This window comes from Carya illinoinensis, chromosome 2 (genome assembly GCF_018687715.1).
Source record: "Carya illinoinensis cultivar Pawnee chromosome 2, C.illinoinensisPawnee_v1, whole genome shotgun sequence".
NCBI lineage: Eukaryota > Viridiplantae > Streptophyta > Magnoliopsida > Fagales > Juglandaceae > Carya > Carya illinoinensis.
The window spans coordinates 20,775,451-20,798,289 of NC_056753.1; the positions used below are offsets into that span (position 1 = coordinate 20,775,451).

General features: G+C 35.9%; 2 protein-coding genes across 4 annotated transcripts; one reads left to right on the forward strand and one right to left on the reverse strand.

The window, feature by feature from the left end:
* The first annotated feature begins 964 nt into the window (after window positions 1-964).
* On the forward strand, window positions 965-4,763 carry LOC122300296 (50S ribosomal protein L18, chloroplastic-like). Of its 2 annotated transcripts, none has more exons than XM_043110830.1 (3): window positions 965-1,255; window positions 3,274-3,435; window positions 4,321-4,763. In XM_043110830.1, the coding sequence occupies exons 1-3, from the start codon at window positions 1,064-1,066 to the stop codon at window positions 4,465-4,467; spliced, it is 501 nt and encodes a 166-aa protein (XP_042966764.1). In that variant the 5' UTR covers window positions 965-1,063; the 3' UTR covers window positions 4,468-4,763. The 2 variants fall into 2 exon arrangements, with proteins under 2 accessions (XP_042966764.1, XP_042966763.1); XM_043110829.1 differs by having other exon boundaries at window positions 967-1,255; window positions 4,318-4,763.
* Window positions 4,764-7,984: 3,221 nt separating this feature from the next.
* On the reverse strand, window positions 7,985-13,804 carry LOC122300297 (probable pectate lyase 1). Of its 2 annotated transcripts, XM_043110831.1 has the most exons (7): window positions 13,513-13,803; window positions 12,969-13,022; window positions 11,763-11,834; window positions 10,062-10,704; window positions 9,855-9,958; window positions 8,928-9,066; window positions 7,985-8,816 (listed from the first exon to the last, which is right to left on the reverse strand). In XM_043110831.1, exons 1-7 carry the CDS (start codon window positions 13,617-13,619, stop codon window positions 8,595-8,597), a joined length of 1,341 nt encoding a protein of 446 aa, XP_042966765.1. In that variant the 5' UTR covers window positions 13,620-13,803; the 3' UTR covers window positions 7,985-8,594. The 2 variants fall into 2 exon arrangements, with proteins under 2 accessions (XP_042966765.1, XP_042966766.1); XM_043110832.1 differs by lacking the exon at window positions 12,969-13,022 and having other exon boundaries at window positions 13,513-13,804.
* Window positions 13,805-22,839: the final 9,035 nt, after the last annotated feature.

Consider the following 22,839-nt stretch of genomic DNA (forward strand, 5'->3'; position numbering starts at 1 on the left):
AGTAGCATTTAGAAAATTACACACCCAGATTATAGAAACTAACAAGTTTTCTGTGTTAATTATTATTATTTTTTAATTCGATTCAGCTCACTTTCAATTTCCCAAAAGCCCATTCAAGATATTTTTTTTTTTTTATTAACTAATCTAAATAAGACTTTAATATGATAACATTCTGTTCTAAGGGTGAGTTCTTGCCACTTGATGCTATTTCCCTATCTATAACATATATAGTTTTTTATGCAATGAATTTGCTTGTATTGCTTTATGTCATTCAGTTCTGTATTATATGATTATAAATTTGATTATTTAAGTTTAACTAATCTAAAAGTTCAGAATTTAAAATTTAAAATGTTCAAAATAATTCATATTCTTTTTATCATGCTTCATCTTTTTCTCTCAAATTTATTTATTTATTATTGTTAGTAATTAAAAAATAATAATTTCCGAAAACTCCATAATCAAGTTAGAAAAAAAAATCAAAATTTACAATTTTGACTAATTTTATAAATAGGGATTATTATAATACCTTAGATCCTATTAATATCTTGGATTGTGGAAGAGAAAGTAGTGAATGAGATCTCGCAATATCTAAAACGGAAAAATCCTTAACCATAACCGTAATGAAAAATTTTATTCATTAATCTTACACTATACATCTGTATTTATTTTTTTCTCTTAAGTAAAAGAACTCAACTGTAATTATAGCATTAGCCAATCTTTTATAAATATGTGCTTAAATTTGGATTGAGTCTTTTTTAAACCGAAAATTATGACAAAGAGAGATGATAAATGAAGTCTCACATTGCATGAATTGGAGAAATTCAAATTCTTCCTAATCATAGATCTACAAATGTACAATAAAAGATATATAAATAGATTTGATCCAAAAAATTTAAAAAAAAAAAAAAAAAAAAAAAAAAAAAAAAAAAAAAAGATGGGTCTATACTATTTTAGCGAGGTCGGGTCGGAAGGGCGAAGGGATAAGGTGTGCAGTACTAGGAGTTGACACTTACCGAGAGGACTGCGGGGGTGAGAAAGAGAGCGTGGGGAAGGATTGGAGAGAATGTCTACTTCCACTTGGTTTCTTCAGAGTGCATTGGCCTCTTCCCAACAGCTATGGATGGGGCCGAAGTTTGTTGGCTCTGCTTCTGCTTCTACCCAAAGGCCACGCCCTTCTCTTTCTCTTGTCGTTGAAGCCAAAGCCACCACCAGAAGGGAAGACCGAACTGCTCGCCATTCTCGCATTAGAAAAAAGGTTTTCTTTTCTGCCCATCTCTCTACTTCGCCATCTACAGTGTTGTTGTTGTTCTCTATCGTAATTTGTTCAATGTAAAATTTTAGCTATCTATTTCCATGGCTTTAGAATATTGTTAATCTCTTCTTTCTTCTTGGGCTTTGACCGAAGACCTTGAAATATGTTTAATTATCACATTAGAGTTCACAAGATTTCCTGAAATAAATTGCCCAAACTCATCGTCGGCTGCCGACCCAACATCTACAATAGAACTCCTACTTAGCAGGCGTCGTGTTTCTGAAATTACCAATGAAATGCCTGAATGAAACGGTGAATTGTGATAATTGCTTTACCTTGTGTTACCGAGTTGATTTGATTGGCAGAGCAAGAGTTGTGATTTTGAAAATTTTATGTTCATCTTAGTGGTGCTCTAACCTTTCTTTGAGAAAATTTTATGCAAATCTTCCTCAATCACTATTCTCATCTTGGTGCTTTTATTTTAGCTGCACAAAGCTGCTTTCTTTGATCAAGGCTCTCCCCGCCGTTCTCATATTTTCTTCTTTGCTTCTGGTCAAGTGGGTAGCTCTTGTCGATTTTTAACCACTCTGTTGGTTCCTTTGATCTGATTTAGCTGCTTTTTAATGTTCCTGCATTTTCTAATTGGGATGCGTAAATTTTACTATTAAAGATGAGTATTTTATTATCTGATTTCAAGATATTGAACGACTTGATGTCTTGAAGTTGATATTGAGGTTTGGAAATTTGCATTTGGTTGAATTAAACTCTTCATTTTTTGTCCCCTTACTTCACGAGAAAGGAACTGAGGGGTCCTGCTCAACAAGCTTTGAGGTTATTCATCATGGTCGGTAAATTTACACTTCATGCAGTGCTTATATGAGGTTTTACCTGTGGCTAGAGTTAGTGTTACAGGTCTAAAAAAAGAGGAGCAAGATATTATATAAGGTCCACTTTTTTACAAAGGCTTGTGTGGGGCTTGTCTATGTGGGGCTTGCACAAATCATTTCTATTATATAAATGGTAGTCAGTAGTCTTTTTGTGGTGATTTAGCAAAGAGTTGCTGGGGTCCTACATGCAACGATAGTGAGGTGTTGGCGAGCACCTTTGTCAAATGGAAATTCTTTTGTGACTGGGTGCTTGCCATCCATTTCAAGTGGCATGAGGCTGATACTTCTGAGTTATATCTATTAGGAAAAATGGGAAGAAGCAGAACTTTTGCTTCTTCCCAGAATTTAGGTTCTGGAAATTTAGAATAAAATGATTGTACCTAAATTATTTTCTATCACTGCCTAACCTAAAACTGAGGAGTATCTTGCTTACCTGCCACGTTATACAACCTTTCCTTAGAAAATAAACATTTGTGAGTGTTTTTTTTGAATCTATCACCTATATAATTGCTAACCCTTCAAATGCTGGAAAGGACTTTTCATTGTACTGTTTTTGTTGCCACAATAAACCCACTCAAGCTTTTGAAATTAAGATTAAAAAAAAAGGTTTGAAGGCAAAAGGTTTCCCGCCATTTATGATTACTAGTTCAATAGAAAGAAAAATAAAGACTTTTCATTTTATAGTAGTTATTAATTTCTCATTACATGCTTCTATGAGTTTCCTGCATTTAACTTGTCTATGATTTTATTGTCACTTTTTCAATAACAAAAAAAATACTATTTATCTTAATGTAGCTATTGACTCTTTGTTATTTACCCATTTGGCTTCCTCACCTCTGAACTACTTACTATTATTATTCCAGCACATTGCACAGGTTGACAACTTGTTATGTATAAGACTTTCTACAGTAGTTACAACTGCATCGATACTTAGATATTTATCCTTTGTGCTATTCTTTTCCTAGTTTGTTAATTTTTCCTATGGACGAGGGAGCATGACCTTGTTCTTCTTTGAATCTTTGTTTCTGTACTTTGGGTTGATATATTTCTTTTACATTTTGGAATATGCTTATCTTCATTGTTGGTGATGCTGTGACTGTCTATTTTGCCATCAATCTTTTTTTTTTTTATCAGGTTGAAGGGACACCAGAAAGGCCAAGGTTATGTGTCTTCCGCTCCAACAAGCATCTCTATGTCCAGGTGATTGATGACACCAAGATGCACACGCTTGCTTCGGCTTCAACCATGCAGAAACCCATATCTGAGGAGTTTGATTATAGCTGTGGTGCCACTATTGTAAGTTCACAAATATCTATCTATTTATTATCTGAACTAAACTGGTTGCTACCTAACTGTCTTCATTGGTCTAAAAAGATGGTCTCTCAGTCTCGGTCTTAGTCTCTCTTCTCTCTCTAATCAAATCAAACACCCACGCACCGGTGGGGATTTGGGCTCAAAGTCCAGAGCAAAATAGAATAAAATGTATTGTTTGAAAAACACAACCTTCTATTTATAAGAAAGAAAGAAAGAAAGAAAGACACCAGCTTCTTAAGGTATCTCTTTGGCCGGATCTTTGCTTCAACCACTCTAGTGCTTCTTTTTGTATTTCCTTCTATTGCGTATCCTAGTCATTGCAAGTTGTAATATATTCAAGTTTATGATCCAGTTCCTTTTTTCCTCAAATCCATTATCCTCATCATACAAAATTTATGCTCCTTTATTAGACTCTTGCCCTCGCCATCAAACATATCTGTACTCTTCCTAAACTTGGCAATATTGATCTTCTGCTGTCTTAAATGCATCATCATCATCTGAAGCTGGATTTTTGGGTACTCTGTCGTCATGGCAATATTTGATCCTCTATGGGTCTGAAACGTTTATTGCTTCTGTTACCAATGCCGTGGTTTTTTTTTTTTTTTTTTTGGATTTTTTGGTTTTTTAAATCTATTGACCCTTACATGTAATTTCTGCGTGCTTTTGAATTGTCCTATTCTGAGTAAATGCTGGCAAAGCCCCATCTCTCATGTCCACTTAAATTTAAGTATCTTGGCTAGTAATTTGGTAATTGTTACCCCCTTTTTTTATTAATAATTTGGCTATTTTTCTTCCTCTTCAATGTTATTTTCTAACTTTATTTTTCAAGAAAAAGTCCTGATCTTTGCAAATTTCTAACATAAGGAGGTGGCAAAGAAGGTGGGTGAAGTCATTGCAAAGTCCTGTTTGGAGAAAGGAATCACAAAAGTGGCGTTTGACCGAGGTGGATACCCTTATCATGGACGTGTTGAAGCCCTTGCCAATGCAGCTCGAGAAAATGGCCTTCAATTCTGAGATTTAGGTAGTCAACATTTTCTTCAACACCATGTCTTTCTAATGTAGAATCTTGGGAAGGAAGAATGCATCAGTTTGAGAATGGATTGTTTTTAGGAAGGCTTTTGCTTCTGTTTTCCGTCTTTCTTCATGTGAATTGAAAAGGAAGTTTCAAATTGGAATCTTTCCTCTGTAGCTGATAGCCATAATGCATACTGATTTAGGAAGCAAACTTTCCGCCTCACAACTAAGTTGGCTGCCGAGATTAGACGAGCATATATTCAATGATGTATTTCAAGACAAGTGTTTAAGTTTTACTTGCATGATGGTATTTCACATATGTTCATTTAAAGTAGGTCGTCATTCTAATTAGACATATAGTCGGAGCATTTTCAAGGAGCTTCACATGGGATGAAACTAGAGACAGCCAACGCCTGGAGCATAAAAGATGTTGAAAAGAATCCTTTTTTCCCTCTTCTATTTTTCGATCCTTCAAACAGGTATTAAAAGTAGGTAAATTCTTGCTTGATCACTCTGAAAATCATGGGATATACATGGAATAGGTTAAGCCAGTCAGAAAAGGGCTCCCTCATTGAGTGGCTAATTATTATTATTATTTTTTATGTTGGGGAAGCTCTCCAAGGCAGGGTCATTCGAACCCACCCTTGCAGGGTGAATCCTGGTCCCGTACACAGCACTTTCGGAAGTTTCCTTATACAAAACTGGTTAAACCGCTGGCTTTTCATAGGGTATGTGGCCTCAAAAGATTGTTTGCACTTATGAGGTGTTGAACCTTGACCTTGAAGTCATAAGTGATACCCTAAGACCAAGATCTTCACCACCAGGGCCAATTCCTTGGGATTGAGTGGCTAAATATTTGCAGCTACAATCCAGATTAACAGCATGCCTATTCCTTGTATATATAGTTTTATTTGCTTAAGATGGTTAATATTTAGGGTCTCCTTTGCCCATAGTCACATTTATTATGTTTGGCAAAATGGAATTGCTCGAAGGAAGAGTGCTACTTTGCAATGGAATTCATTCAATCTGCAGAAGGGGACAAACTCATGGGATCCTTCGAAGATAATTGCCGAGTTTAATTGCTTGTTACTTCTTGTGATTATTTAAATATTGCCTTTCAAACAGAAAAACTTTATGTAAATCTTCAAGAATGCCCTTTCAAAGTCGTGTTTTTGGACCATATTGTTCGGCTTCGTTTTATCAATCGGTGCTGCATATGGAATTTTGGTGCAATCATGAGTCCAATCATGGAGTGCATGAAAGGGAAGGACTTGGAAGCAACACAAGGCATCCATTCTGCTTGCAGGAGTTGGGACTTCAGTTCGAGAAGGAAGCAAGCATAGGATTCACTTGCTCGGAATGGAGCCGGCTGTCAATTGCTAGCAGTATCGGGATTAGGAAATGATGATAAGGATTCTCCGACTATCCGAACTGTGTAGACCTCCTAGTGATGAAATTTATGGGCATCTCTAGTCTGATAATAAGAATATGTTATAATATTTATGAATAATAGTGAAATAATTTGTGAATAATAATAAAATAGTTTAAATTTGCATGTTTTATTAGGTTTTGGGAGATGCGAGAAAAAAATTGAATATAAATATTATAAAATTAAAATATTGTTAGAATATAATTTTTGTATAAAAGTTTGGAAAAGTTGTATAAGGTTTTGTATTTTGTTTGAAAATTTAGAAAAATTGTAATGATTAGATAAAAGAATTGAAAAATTTAAAATTAAGAAATGTTTTAAGTTTGAGTGATATTTAAAAAAAAAAAAAATTTTGAAAATATTTCAAAATGTCAGAGAACAGTTGCCTCTTAAAAGGCTTGGTGCTTTGGGCCTTTAATTCACACAGTTGAAGATCCTAGTGCTGTTGCTAACTCGGAATAAGGCCTCTGCGGCATTATTTCTAACTTCCCCAGTCTCTGTCTGGCCTGTTGAAATTATCCTCTGCCTATTCAGGACTCCTTGACATCCATCAAGGATATGATTATGTGATCAATCTGGGCAAATTGCTACCGATAGTTAATTTTATTTTACGAACCTTCATGTTTGAGGATTGATTATATTTGCACATTGCTGCCCTTCTTCTAACCTTAAGACATGAATAATTATTTTCCTTCCAACAGGCATCTGGAGTGCAAAAATTCATATCACTTTGGCAATATAAGAAACGTGTGAACTGTATAACATCTGCGTTGATATTGTAATGAAAGTCAACGTTTTCTCCAAGATACTCTGGCTCATGATCTGATTGTTCAAGCAATTGAAACAACGCATGCAGGAGACTCCATGCCAATAATTCAGAGACCCACATGGGAAACAGATTCTCAGAAACTACTTCTGGCAGTGTATAGATATGCTTTTTTTGGTGGGGTTTGAGTGGAGAATTAGTGGTTCAAGGCATGAGAGCTCTTGAAGATGGGAGGAATTAGGGTTTGTAGTGTGAATATAGCTTGAAAAGATCAGGTTTCAAGGGTGAAAAGGAGCTCTGAAAGAGGCAGAAGTGCATAAAACTCGTTTTCTCTTCAAGCTATAACACGTCTTCCTGAGTGTGCAAGTTGGAAAATGAATGAAAAGGGACCCATCTCTTAAAGAGGAAAAAAAAAAACGCACATGCAATATGGTCCCCATCGCATATGCAAAGTCCTGAATAGTACATCATCTAACATGTGAATTAGGTCTTTATCCTCATTACTGCCTCTGGTTTAGATCATCCATTTTTCGTTTCAGTTAGCAATGAACAGATAGATATCTCCATGGAAGTGTTTGGGGTTGGGTGGGGGGCAACCATCATTTAAGTTTTGCCCAGAAGCAAAGTGGTGGGGGCATTTGGAGTTCCTTATGGGACTTGAGTCGGTGCTTATTATGTTCTGCTGCATGTTCTCATAAAGCTTTTCTTTTTCTTTATCCTTTTTTTTAAAAAAAAAATTTCCTGGCGGCTTTAAAGAATTGTTGATGTTGCTACATTGTGCTTGTTTGAAGTTGTAAAGTTTTTCACTCGGAAAATGCTAACCACACCCATCTCTCTCTCTCTCTCTCTCTCTCTCTCTCTCTCTCTCTCTCTCTCTCTCTCTCTCTCGTGATGATATGTCGCAACAAGGTTGAGAACTCATGTTATCACAATTTTCTTATTTTATTTTATTTTTTTACAATTTTCTGAGTTGGATTTGGGAAACTAAAGGCAATTGTCAAAGTTAAACCAATGGTTTGCAGTAAATTGTTTTGGTAAGATCAAAAGGTAAAAAAGGTCATAATTGTTGGCTGGTTAGCTGATGATCAAATGTCATGTGGGTATGCCGGTTGAGCACATGGAAGAACCACGATTGCCGGCAAAATAAACAACAATGACAGCTGAGCACACGCTTAAAATAATACCCTAACATAGCCCACAATGGTACAAACTACAAAGAGGTGCTTTCATTGCCAAAGAGGCCAAAAAGTTTGAGAGAGAGAGAGAGAGAGAGAGGTAAAAAAAAACATCACCGCTATTGCTATGCATCATCTGTAACAATCTTTTCCGTAACTCCAGTTTGGCATTCATAGTTTCATACATTTGTATGACTAGACAAAAACATCGAAAAAAATATATAGTAAAGAGACCCAAAAAAAAAGAAAAAACATAAAAACTTGAATAACCTCAAATGCTATAAAACCCAAAGACAACAGTATGTAGGTAAGGGCCAAGATTGACACTGTAAAGAGACAGAGACCAGGGGTGGTTAGAAGGTGAGAGAGAGAGAGAGAGAGAGAGAGAGAGAGAGAGAGAGAGAGAGATGAGGCTGAGAAGCACATGAAGCGGAATATCAATGAACAACTCTTCCGCACCTGCTCCTTAAAATAGCTTTGCTTTAAGTTGAAGCAGGAGGAGGTTGAGCAATAAATTAAAGGTACACAAACTCGGGCGTTGGGGTGGGGGGACATGGGGGCAAACAGTACTATTACAATGACATGTGTAAAGAATGTACACTTGTCGTCGACATATGTGAAAAGACAGATGACAGAACAATGGGAGTAATAAATAATATGGATATTGGGTGCTGCTGTAATATTGAAAAATTAAAGGAAAGAGAATTGGGGTAATGGCCTTTGCTTTTGGCCAATTTAATTTACTGGGGTGATATACTTAGCACTGGCTGCCTCTGCGGCAGCCAAGTGCACCAGCACCAGAAGTTATAGAGCCAACCATGGAAGAAGACTTGGCACCCAAGCTTGAGGCCCTGGCATAGCTGGCAGAAGCTCCAGCTCCTGATGGAGTGAAATAGGCACCATTCAACAACAAATCCCCCTCTGATCTCCAATTCCAGCCCTCCCACTCGCTTTGAGATGTCTCCACCCTCTTTGTCACCTGCCCAAGACAAATTTTGTCATTCACAATCAATAAGTTCACACATTTTAATGACAAGAAGACCATGGAGACTGCTGGCAGTTAGAGGATATTTTGAGTTATATATAATACCTCTTTTGCAAAAGGGTTTGTGGGTGCAGCATATCTGTTGCCCTGGCTATTGATTGTGGGATTTGCACTTCCACCAATGGCATACATCTCCCAGTGAGTGTAGTCATTGTTCACCACATGAAAGTATCCGTGTCTACACCTGCATTGATAATCATAGATTGGTTTCTTGTCAGATTGATCAAGACTTCCAAGCCAAAACAATATGAACAAAGTCTTCCTTGATTTCTTTGCAGTTAAAGGTCATATTAGAGGGTAGGAATTTAAAGGAGCCCAACCCAAACATGGGTAGTGGCAAATTTGTCAATTGTTTACCTTCTCTAATTAAGGAGTCTTTTCTGTGAGCTCTAGTTACAAAAGTTCCTAGTATTTTTTTTTGCTTTTAATAATTAGATTCCTTAAATTGTCCTGTTTTAAAATTTTGTTCTTGGAATATATATATATATATGGTCTACTTGTGTATAACAAACGGAGTGTAAGGTCTCCTTGTGTATCACATGTTCCCCTATATTCTGATTCAGTTCAACAAGAAAAATAAGAACGCAATTTTAAAACTAAAGAATTGAATAATAATACTCGACAGTTCAAACATGAAATGGGAATCCAGACCAGAATGTAAGAATTATAATGGGAAAAAAATCATGTTTGAACAACAATTGTTTTTACACATAATGGCTTTAACATGAAAAGCAGAAGTAGATGTTACCTTGGCATTCTATCACATGTTCCCCTATATTCTGATTCAGTTCAACAAGAAAAATAAGAACGCAATTTTAAAACTAAAGAATTGAATAATAATACTCGACAGTTCAAACATGAAATGGGAATCCAGACCAGAATGTAAGAATTTAATGGGAAAAAAATCATGTTTGAACAACAATTGTTTTCACACACAAGGGCTTTAACATGAAAAGCAGAAGTAGATGTTACCTTGGCATTCTCTGGATAAGTCCCTCTCCAAAATGGTTGTACGCAATGGTCGCTTGCATTTGCTTATCTCTCGTGTAACTGTCGCTATGTCCCAACAGAATCACCTGTTTTTGCAACCCGAAACAGCAGATGTCGGTTTGGTCCCCCAATTACGAGAATACATCTTAACAAAATCAATACGCAGAAATGCAATAGTAATAAACATACTTCATTGTGGTGGGTGAAGTGGTTGTTGGAAATGGTAATGGCAGTTGAGCCCATGACAGCATCAACAAGGCCATCAGCACAATTGGAGAGGGAATTATGATCCACCCAAACGTGACTCGAGCCGAAGATGGAAATGGCATCGCCATCAGCCATAGTCCTCCACCCAAAATGACTCGGGGAGCTCCTCACCATGGCATTCCCAGTACGCTTGCAGTCATGGATGTGCAGGCCGTGAATGATGACATTGGTAACAAACTGGATGGTGATGCATGCTCCATTAGCAATGTGGACATTGGCCCCACGGCCATCAATGGTCTTGAAGCTGTTCATGATGAGCTCCTGCTTCAATTGTATCACCATGTCCCGCTTGAACACAATCCAGAGAGGCTCTTCCTGGATAACAGCATGGCGCAAAGTGCCGGGCCTTGGGTTGACAGGGTCATCATCCCCGGCGTCAGTGACGACATAGAAGCGGCCGTCACGGCCACCAATGGCATTCCTTCCAAAACCAATGCCACAATCTGCAAGGCGCTTGCGGTTAGTTTGCCAATTTGGGTCACAACGCCAGCAGTCATCAATGGGATTGCCGGTTCCGCATGAGAAGTAGCCCAGTTTCCTCCTCTCAGTGCTGTTGCGGATGCTCCTGCCATATCAAACACATCGATTTAGTTCCCACCATAAACATCTACGAAGCTGTTCAAGGATTCCCAAATTTAATCGTATAAATTTTGACACATTTAAAGCTGTTTTTGTATATCAACCATTTAAAATGAGAATCTAAGATAAATTAGTTAGATTTACATTTTGCCAAACTAACGTTAACAGAATTATTGTAGCTTGAAAGGACAAGTAATTCCTCCGAGGTGTGTCGGTTGAGGTAAAATGTTCCTCCTATTTTAAAAAAATAAAAATATTTTTCATTCATTTTTTTATACATTTAAATATTTTTTTTATAATTAAGTAAAAAAATCCTTAAAAAATACTTTCTTAATATGTAAAAAAGAAATTGTCGGAACCCTGGACCCTAACTGTCGGTGACAATGGCATTTCTGATCAATAAAGTGCTACCCCGACCAAAGTTTGAGCTTTGCAGAAGGGCAGCATACAGAGACCTAAAAGCGACCGTTTTGTCAACTATGACAATTGTGGGTCTTTTCTACTGTTTAGCCTTATGTTTCAGTTATCCAGAATTAAATATTCTGCCAAACCTCATAATTATAATATTAATAAAATGAAATAAAAATATTATTTATTCTCTTCTCTTTATTTTGATAGTTTATATATTTAATTTTTTTAAAAATTTTTTTTATTTATTAATTAAGAAAATGATATATTAATAATTTTTTAAAAACATTTAAAGATGTTAAAAATCACAGTTTTACCTAAAGGCAAAAGCCAATATCATCTTTGTTAGCTAGCTACTTTTGCAGTGCCCATATAAATGCCACATGCACTCATACAATACAAAGCAACTTTTCAAACAGTAGACGCCCGAATTATTATTATTATTATTATAACTTTTGATACTGCAAAACGATCAACCGAAAACAACAGCCGGCCCTATATGGAGCAGCTGCAGACATTATACTATTAAAATCAAACAGCCTCGGCATACCTTGTTGTACCTTTTCAAGTACTTGGAGAGACCAAAAAATAAACAAAATGGCATACAAGAGAGGGAGAGACAGAGAGAGGACTCACATTTCGACCATGGAAGCAACCTCCTCGGGATTATCCACTGCATGCTCGTTCGAACCCTCCGCCACTTCCAAACTGAAATAACCAACCAACCGATACAAAAAGCAAGGTTACATGAAGAAGAAGAAAAAGAAACAACCCCACTAATTAGCATATAATAATATACGCACAAAAACAATTAACGATTTCTTCTCATAATAAAATTCACAATATCAGTAGAAAAATAAATAATTTTCTTTATCATTCCTGAATGCTATACATCATATTTATTTTATAATAAATATATAATGTATGAATGATAAATAAAATGACTTAATTAATTTAATAAAAATATATATATAAAAAATATCGAGAGAAATATTCGAGACCCATAATTCGGATTCTAGCATTTCTCTATATAAATAAGTAGACATGTAATTTTAATAAATATATAATATGAATTTAAATAATTTTAATAAAAATGCAATTTATGACTAATCTTTTTTTTTCCTCTCCAATTAATAAAACAAAAGAAAATTTATATATTATCGATCAATTTGTCTATGATTATCGAAAATAAGTACAAAAAAATTAACACCTGTTCAATTATTACACATTTCCGTAAAAGGTAAAAAAGAACAAAAACTCATAATGAGAAGAAGCAATCCAGACAAAGAAGGGTAGTTTCGTATAGAATTTCTAATGGATATTTTTATTTGCCAAATTAGAAATGACGACGTGTCGAAGTAATTATGATAGTATGTGTTGGTGCGCAACGCTCGAGGACATTGCAGTGGTCGCTCGCTCGCTCGCTCACGATGTCGGTGAGGATATCGGTAGCTGTAGCATAGTTCTTCCAGTAAAACCGTTATAAAAAGCGATTTCTATTGTGTGAGAGAGAGATTGTGCGAGGGTAATTTCCTTCATGGAATGTCAGAGAGAAAGTTCTGTTTTCGGGGGTCGGTCTGGGGTTATTAAAGGAATAAACGATACAGATCTACGCCTGTGGCTCTAACGGCTGATATTCTTCCACCACGTCTCGACAAGATTTTCTTAACGAAACAGGGAAATTAACCAACGGTCTAAAAACACAAACGAGGACAACATCACAAAAATAAAGAAATAAAAAACCGACAACAGCCAGCCGTAAACGTTGGGGGTACACCGGTACAGTTTGTTTGGTAGCTCAAGCACCTAATTAACAGTTTTACTGGGTTAATGGGCACTGACCCGGCAACCATTGACGAGTTGCTTGAGCTCTGCAATTTTTCTGTTCCTCCATTCCTGTAAGAGAAAGTTACATGGGATAAGCTTCGAAACTGCCTCGGAGAGTTTTTACAGAACTTGAGAGAGATTACTAGAGACGACATTGAAGCTAAATTAAGGTTTCACATGCTATTTTTGGGAGAGGATTAGGTAGGCCTTGGAGAAAAACAATAAATGTGAAGGACAAAGTTACGAAAGCTTGGTGAAAAAAAGAAAACCAAGAAAAATAGCATTCTTTAATAGAGTCGACAAAGACAGTTAATGAGGAGCAGTGTTCTGTGATGTAACTTTCGCAGAAGCTGTTCCTATCGTGTCCCAGATTGAAAGTAGAAAATTACGGAATATGGTTTAAACTTCAGAGACAGGTATTTGAAAAATCCTAAAGTGGAAGGAATGGCGGAAAATGCGTTACGCAAAATCGAAAACAGAGGAGGTGAAGATGTACTTCTGAGAAAATACTGTACGGATTTTCATAGAGGGAGCGGGAGAGGGAGAGTGATAGACTTACTCAGTTTCTGGGATCTGGTCCTCCGGTACCTTCGCTATTGTCCCCACGCACAACATCATCACCAGCACCATTGAGCACAGACCGACCCATCTCGTAGAAACCGCCATTGCCTCTCTCTCTCTCTCTCTCTCAAATTCTTAATGTCTCTAAGTCTCCCTCTAAAACCTCTCTTTTTTTCAGTGGATATGAATAGCAGAGGAAGAGAGAGACACGAATGCAGAGGAGAAAAAAGCAGAAGGAGCAGAAGTAGAAGCAGAAGTGAGATAGTCAGAGAACGAGCTCTAACAAAGCGACGTTTTTATAGAGAGGAGAAAGACAACTAATATAAATTAAACAAAGAAGAGAGAGAAACATTTCGTCGTCGTTAACCCGAGCGAGTTTGACCCTGGTTAGGTTTCCCTTAACCAATCCCCACACCAACTAAAATTAGACAAACAAACCCTCGCCATAGTTTGAAAGATTTCCTTTCATTTTGTATTCTTAAAAAAGAGTTAGATAAAAATTATTGATGTTTTGGCTTTTTATTTGGGAACGCACGCATTGTTTACTAAGGTCATACGAACAATGGCGTGAACAATAAGGGATTTGTGTAAGATCGATATTGTGAGCAGTACCTCTCGTTAATGAATACAAATGGTCCCACAATAAAAAATATATTACGTACTAAACTTCATGTAAATAACATAGCAAAGATAGGGGACAGAAGTTACTTCATACTGCATACATACATACATTCAAATAATGTAAAGAAAACTTGACAACAATTATACAAGCCTTAAACGCAACAACAAATTTACTCCGAGGAGGGGGTAGACGAGGATGCGGTCATGTTTTAGGACAGGTACAGGTGTAAAGGAGGGTTGATATTGAAGGTAAACAAGGTGGCGCTAACGCACATAAGTGATGGCAACATACCAACGGGAACAACAAGGCTTCACTCAAAGAAAATTGTTTAGTTGTGGTTATTATTTTCTATAAAAATAATTATTTTTTGTCAAAATGAGACTTTTTATTGTAAATAGTCATTCTTGTCCTATATAATTCGTCACAGACAGTTTATTTATTTATTTATTTATAGTATTTGTAGTAGTAGATGGATGAGGGAAGATGTATTAGTTCATGATAGTGTACATGTAGATGGGTGGTGGAAGAAAAAACCCCTAAATTAATTACTCTACTATATATGTTTTGAGAGGAATGGGGAAACTAAGAAAAAATGTAGAAAAAAATGAGGAAGAAAGAGAAAAACTAGGGAGGATAAATTAGACTAATTAAGAGAGGGAGGGGAGCTAGCTTCTCCTGACTTCCTCTGATATACACTGCGGATCGAGGCCGCAATTAACCTAAGCTTACTCTTAACCACCTCCCCCAACAGTCACTAACCGTCCAGCATTTAAGAATCGTTGTTTTTGTTTATTTTATATTATTTATTCGATTTCAACTTTTAATGTGTATTGTGTTGGGTGGATTTTATTTTATTATATATTTATATATATATATATAGATTAAAATAAAATAGATGTAATTCCCAGGCGCCAATCACGGCCTTTTTCAAGATATTGGACTCTCCAACCCAACACGCTTCAACCAAATGAAGGTATAATTCATAATGCTTACAGGCTGTTTTAATATTTTTAATTTCGGTCTCTCTCTCTCTCTCTCTCTCTCTCTCTCTCTCTCTCTCTCTCTCTCTCTCTCTCTCTCTCTCTCTCTTCTTTTAATAATTATGCCAACCCAATTTATGGGGTTGGTTGTTGTTTGGTAAAATTATTCACTAAAATTAATGATTTCAATGTTTTTGTTTTGTTTGTGTATTTATTTCTTGAACATGGGCCAAAAAGCAAGCAAAACTGGTCAAACAAGAACTCAAAGCTGAAATAATAAATCCATGGCCATGAAGAAGAAGCTCAAAGCAACATGTGATCACACGTATATATTTCAGTGCATCATGTGACTTTGCTTGAGAACCAAATAAAATCTATCTATGTTTTCCACATTGCATGGAATTATGGTCGGGCAAACCTCAATGCATGCCACCTTTATAAATCGATCGATGACGATGATCATGTTTTGAAACCTAAAGATCTCCGATATATATATGAACCGCTTTGGTCAAATTTGATCAAACCATTCACATGCATGCTTATAAATTAATGCCTTGCATCAAGGAGTAGGAAAAGATTCTAAGTTTCAATTGATCCTATTTGTAGGCATGAGGCCGCCAACTGAATTGGAAAATTGCTAGTTGATATTGGTACCCCTAATTAAATCCATGTCTTGTGTCACGGATAGTACTTCAAGAATCCAACGTTTATTTTCCCAACTTCCACATGATCATACACCATTTGAGGATTTGCCTTCTTTGGAATTCCAGTTGAATGGATAGACGTAGGACTATTCATCCTGGTAGCTAGACCAATGTTTTGAATACCGTACCGGATGGCGTACCGGTCAAGGCATTGGAACGAAATATTTCGGTACCGGTACCGTTTCGGGATAGTCGATATATAAATAAATTATATGTATAAATATAAATAAATAAATTATATTCTAAAATAATAGTTTATATATGAATAATTTATACATAAATACATATATATATATATATATAAATTATAAATAGTCTGGTATAAATTAGAGGTCAAAAAATAAACTTGTAGTTTGAAAAAATGAAAAAAAAAAAAAAAAAAATAGAAGGCCGAAATACCGGCCGGTACGGGCCGGTATGTAGGCCGGTACAGGCCGAAATATCGACCGGTACGACCGGTACCGGCCGGTACGGCCGGTATTCAGACCGGTACGAAACAGGTGCAATATCTGTACCGGACCGGTGACCGGTAAGGAATATTCCGGCCGTACCGGCCGGTACGGTACGATATTTAAAACCATGAGCTAGACCTTTCAAATCTGGACTGCAACTTAAATGAATTTAAGTTGTTGAAACCCAGAAATCCGGGTTCTGGACTTTTTTATTTTATTTTATTTTATAACAAAAGCTTATATGTTATTTATTTCTTTTAAAGAAAAAAAAAAATAGTGTTGAAAGCAATTTTATTTTTTTAATCTAAAAGCCTATGTTTTATAAAACTAAAAATATATCAAAATAGAAAACTAGATTTATATATAAAAAAAAAATAGCTAAAGCTGTAAGCCTATAAACAAATAATTAATTTTTTAACTAAATGCATGTAAAAAAATAAAATTCAATATTTATCATGTAAAATGCATGCGACATATATATTCGATGCAATCCACTATATATGATATTGTTTGAACTAATTTGCTAAGAATATTACGAAACACATGCATTACTTTAATCAAACTGCAATACACGACAAATTGTCTACAAAAACCAGAAAATTTTCCATCAGGATATTTCTCCCTAGCTAGTTCTTGCAGCTTCAACATGTCTCTAATTCTCTTCTCGAGCTAGCGTGTTCGTTGTGTTTTGTAATCATATACGTATATCTCTTATTCAACGGACTCAATTTTTGAAATTGGGTTTCAGTCTTATCCAATGTTTTATTTGTTGTCGTATATACAAGCTTTATTTATTTTTTATTTGATCAAAATAAATAAATAAATTATTTGCACTAAAGATTTAGGCCTTGAAATTAATAGCCTATTAAACATCAAACTTTTGCTTACAAAGAAAGGAAATGCACTATATCCATCTTGTCTTAATTTTCATATATCTTAATTAAAACTTATGTGATATAAAATGAATTATATTGACGGGATAAGATCATTATATCCACCGGCAACATTATATTACCCTTTTCCTTGTACTAATTCTGATTCTATTTTTATTAAAAAAAAAGAAAAAAAAAAGGTTAAGTAAACCAAAAATGATCAGTGAATGGAGATAGATTGGATTGAAAATATGGACTACAAAGGGAACGCCCCACCAAAACTTGAGAATGCATTCACTGTTTTCATTGAGAGTGATCCCGGCCTCGAGTAAGTACCGTACATTCTTTTTAAAAATGAAAGAGGTTTTATTATTAAAAAATTAATTTTTTCTTGTGGTCTATATTTATTTATTTTATTTCAAAAGAAATACATGATACTTACATATTATATGATTAAAAATATCATTTATCAATTTTAAATTTTCTCAAAGTTGCAAAAGCCTTTGAAGTCATTCAAGCGAAATAATTATTATATGCAAACTGAATTTATTTTGTAATTTCTAAAAATTATAACATTAATTGTGCCATCTGATGTTTACTTATTATTAATATTTTGTTTATTTATAATTACAGATGCACCAAAAAATAAAATTAATTAATAATTAATATATTTTTTCGAGCCCTTCACTATTTGCCTTTTTGAAGGCACGATGATATGATGTTCCCATGCAACCACCAAGTGGCTCCCATCATAGCGATTTTACTCACTCCTGTTCAAGAACCTCCTCTTTCCCCCTTATTTACGGCTCTACATACTATCATCATCGTGTACAAAAAGGTACACACAAAGCATTATGATCTACAACAAACCCCCCCGGCCAAGGCCATTGATTATGTGGACCAATCTAGCATGAGTTGGTTATGATTTAGGCCTTTTACTTTCTTTGAGCTTGAGAATTTGATATAAAAAAAATACTATAGACACAAAGGGATCCCACACACTGTGTCACGTCTTCTTCTAATTTTTTTTTCGTCTTCCTTTTTGTCCCTCCAATTTTTTTTTTCTCTCCCTCCCCTGTACCCTATCTCCCGCGCCGGCCATGAAGGCCATCGTTACCTACTGTGCGCCACAATGCTCAGGGGCATTGCTTCAGGAATAGAAATGTCGACGGTCCACATGGTGGCTGACGGAACCCCTATTGCGCCTTGGCGCGACTAGGTCGAGGAGTTAACGACCATTGTCGCACCCCTGCAGCATCTCGTGGCCAGGAGGTCGAGGACCGACTCCGAGGAAACAGACGATGCTGGTGGACCACAAGGTGGCCGCCAGCCCCTATCACGCGGTCCATCTAGTATGCAAGGAGAGGTGCACACGGGAGAGCTCCGTTCACGATCCCTGCAGGAGGGGGCTATCATGGCTGTAGTCATAAACCAACTACCTGTGGGTCACTAGTGGTCAGTTTGGTGGCCAACGGAGGAAAATGGAGGTGGGGAGAGCACGAAAAGAGGGGGAGAAAAAGGGAGATAGAGGGGGAAAAAAAAGAGATGTGGCACAATAGCAGCTCTCTTTGATATATATATATATATATATAAACAAGTTGAAAGTTTAAAAGTTAAACAAGTGGAATGGAATATCCGTCTTATTTAAGAGTAAGATGAAGGTTTACTCCAACTATGCGTCTATCTGTAAAATATTGCTCAACACATCATCTCAAGTACTACTTGTACCAAATATCGATATTAATATTTGATCTTATGAGTAATGCTAAATATAGTATTTGGATATACAACCCTTGCAAACTCATTTTTGAAAAAAGTGAGGTAGACCTCATGCGCGGCTTATTGGCACGATTGTTGCCGGTAGAGTGCTCATTAGCTCCGGGTGCTTCTATTAGAAAACGTAAAATTTTATGTAAATTCTCTCAAAATCAAAGTCACTCACAACCTTCATCATCCCTAGCTAACAATTTCTATGCATGCATGCTTCAATTGAGGTGGATAGTGCCGAACTTTTTCTAAGGGAAGACCATGTTTGTACCAGATCGAATCCAAGTGAAACAAGCATTATTAGTGTCAAGAAGAGAGAGAGAGAGAGAGAGAGAGAGAGAGAGAGAGAGAGAGAGAGAGAGAGAGAGAGATTGGTTTAGGGGGAGACCGTGTGAGACAGTGGGATTGCTTTGAACACTTTTCACTCGATTGCATGTTTTTACATAATGAAAAAGAAAAGAAAGATTTTGTAGGCCAATGTTTGTTACCAGAAATCTGAAAGGGTCTAATTAATTAATTAAGCTCATTACCTTCCTTTAATTTATTTTATTTATTTATTTATTTGTAACCTCACTGCCCATAGTGATGATGAGATGATGGATGCAGCCAGCAGACTTGGATTGGACAGTCTTGACCGATCGACCTCAAAGTGCATGTGCCCAAGGTATTACATTCTCTAGTGAAGGGACCATAATTAATTTGGAGTGACCAAGAATTGGGGCAATCAGCCGGGCATGTCATTTTAATATGGTTTTGGTTTTTTTGATATAGTTCTTAAGAGCCTATATATCCTTGACATCATGACATTTTAAAGTTTGGCCACCAACAGCACGTCCAAAATGATAGGGGACACAGAAAAAGTCAAGTAATTTGGTGTAAAGTCTCTATTACACTTAAATCTCCTATAAAATTGGATTCATTGAGTAATATTAGACTCACATCTTGCGATTCCCTTTAGTGCATGGGTTGAATTATATAAATGTTTTAACACTACTGCTGACTTCTTAATTTTCTTATCCAAGTATGAAATTTAATTGGGAAATTAAGGACCAACTTGTTTGAATAATTAATTGAGAAAGTACATGAATAGAAGGAGAATGTGAAAGCCTACTAGCTATATATATATATATATACACATGTAAGGACGGTCAAAGGCCACCATAGCTTAGCTCAAGGAATTAATTTCGAAGGCCAAAACGGATAGAATTCATAAATACATTATCTCTTCATATATAGTAATAAATTAGGTGAGCACGAGCATGAGAAAACTATATTAGAATCAACTAGTCGGCTACTCGCTCAATATATGAGAATATTATTAATTTATTATCTGTTTATAGCATGATTTGGGATTTTAATGAATGTTTATAAAAGGGATCAATGCTACCCACCGTACATGGCCAGCGGGAAGCCACCCCACCCGCACCCTCCCCCTACATATATACTTCCTAACTCTATCTGTTCGATGGGCAAACAAGTGGCTCAGTCCACCATCCGAATCCCCCCTAGCGCCACTGTATTACAGTAAAAAATCATATCACAGCCACCATACCACAACCAACAAAATAAAAAACAAAACACAACTACCTATGCCTTTGGAGTCCACTGTGTACCTGGAGACCCTCCCAGTCTGCACTGTGGCTCTCTAAGCGCGAATCTAGTGGAGGAGATGAAAAAGACAAGTAGAAAGGAAGAAGAGGAAAAAATGATGAAGGAGAGGTGCAGGTTGTGCGTTGTGTGGGAGAAAATGAGGAGAGAAAGACAAGAGAGAAACTTTTGGTTTAGAATCAGGGTTAATAACCCTTATTATATATAAGACATACAGGCGGGTAGTTGATATACAGGTGCTCGCTCCTTAGATTTTATTTCTTTTATCTGCACATTTGTCTGTAAAGGTCGAGTGGGTAGTCCTCCTAGTACCTAACTAGCAGGGGCGAGCGGGCATGTCAAGTATGGGGGCTTGCTCAGCATCCCTAGTTTACAACCAGTCATCAAAATTATTAATTGTTGCTAGGATAATTGAAGTCAACATTGAATTATTCAATCTATAATAAGGTAATAAATTAGATATAAAAGAAAGAAGAAGATGAAATTAAGCGTTATAGAGGAAAGAATACAAAATATACCAAACTTCTAGAATTCTAAATTGTCTAATATTTGGGTTTGTCTCAAATTATACTAGAAGGGAATGTACAACTGGTCGTCAATGATGTTAATGAAATTGCAGATAAGTGGAATTCAGTTGGAGTGTTGGTCTCTAATATTCGTTTGATGTTGCAACAGTTTCAGTTTTGGTCTGTCAATTTTATTTCCCGTAAGTTTAATTGTTTAGCTCATAGTCTTGCAAAGGATGCATTAAAACTCTTTGGGGAGAGCACTATTTTGGAGGATGTTCCTCCTTGTATCCGTTCTATTTTGCATACATTATGAATGAAGTGGTATTCTTCTTCTTATATATTATACATGATACATCTGTGAGCGTCAGATGAATATTCTTCAAGGATATTCCTAATTTTGGATAGAGATTCCCTAGAAGTCCCAGTACATGATATTCTATGACAAAATTCTTTCAATCCCAATCATGGCTATTTTTTAATTAATTGACTTATCAGACTTCGGCACATGATCCGTATTTATCATTTTAATATATGCAAACTATATATGTATATATAGTAAACAAAAATACGATAAATTATGGTGGAATTGTGTTTCATGCATATTAATATTGCCTCATGTATAGATATTCCTAGTATTGACTGCAGACAATATATATATATATATCGAAAATGGCCCATATGACCTACAGTACTCTGACAGCCATTGATCAGGAAAGGAATTGTTGTTTCTATGAATGCATTTTCTGCATAGATAATATCGATATCGTGAATATGAACCCTGTTAGAGATGGCCGACATGAATACGAACCCTGTTAGGGATGTATGGAAGATTACAGGCCTGAAATTAATATATATAGCAATAAGGTCGATAATATATGAGCATGTATTTTACAAGTCGACCCCAAATGTCTCAACCATATACCAACTTGCCACATGGCTACATGTGTATATAATAGTGATCTCAAAAAGCCTTAATTAATTTCCAATTGATGCTCTACCAACTCTTTCTCATTCATCATCCGGCAATGAAGTTGGATATAGACAGCTTTCAGGCCGGGTGATCGATCATTCATGATTAATAGATCACGAAAGGTTTATAAGTACTCATAAAATACAGATAACGTGATATTTTCATCTTATCACAACATATCATATAATTGAAATTAATATTTAGACATGATATCCTATAAAATAATAGGAGTACTACGTGCTCGTACTCTAGAAATATCTAATAATTATTCATATATCACTACAACAAAAATGTCTTCTTGGACGCAATTTTTTGTTGCAGAAGATTTCATTTTCATTGCACAAAAAGTACTTTAGACAAAAATGACATTTGTATTTTTGCAAAGAAACACTTTGTCAAGAAAAATACATTTATGTTGTTATAACGTACTACGTGTATATACATTGTTTGGATCATCTCAGCTTTTAAGAGAAAAAGCAGTTCAATATTGGTTTGATAATGACGAGCTACCAAGCATGTGCGTGCCATGTGCGTTGTGGAAACTATGGGGTACCACTTATCCCCATATGGTTGGTTTGTCTCTCTCTTTAGCGCTCTCTCTCTCTTTCACGTATACATGCCACTGAAAATACATGTTTTCTTTTGGTTTTTTGTTTTTCCAGAAAGATGGAGAAGACAAATAAAAATTAACTTCTTATATATATATATATATATATAAATTATAGGATATATACTTTCTCGGGAAAGTATTCATACTGACAACTCTGATACAGTATTTTATTCTTGGAATCATGAAAAGACAAATTTCATTAGTTTAAGTTTTGCTTCTTGTGAATAATTT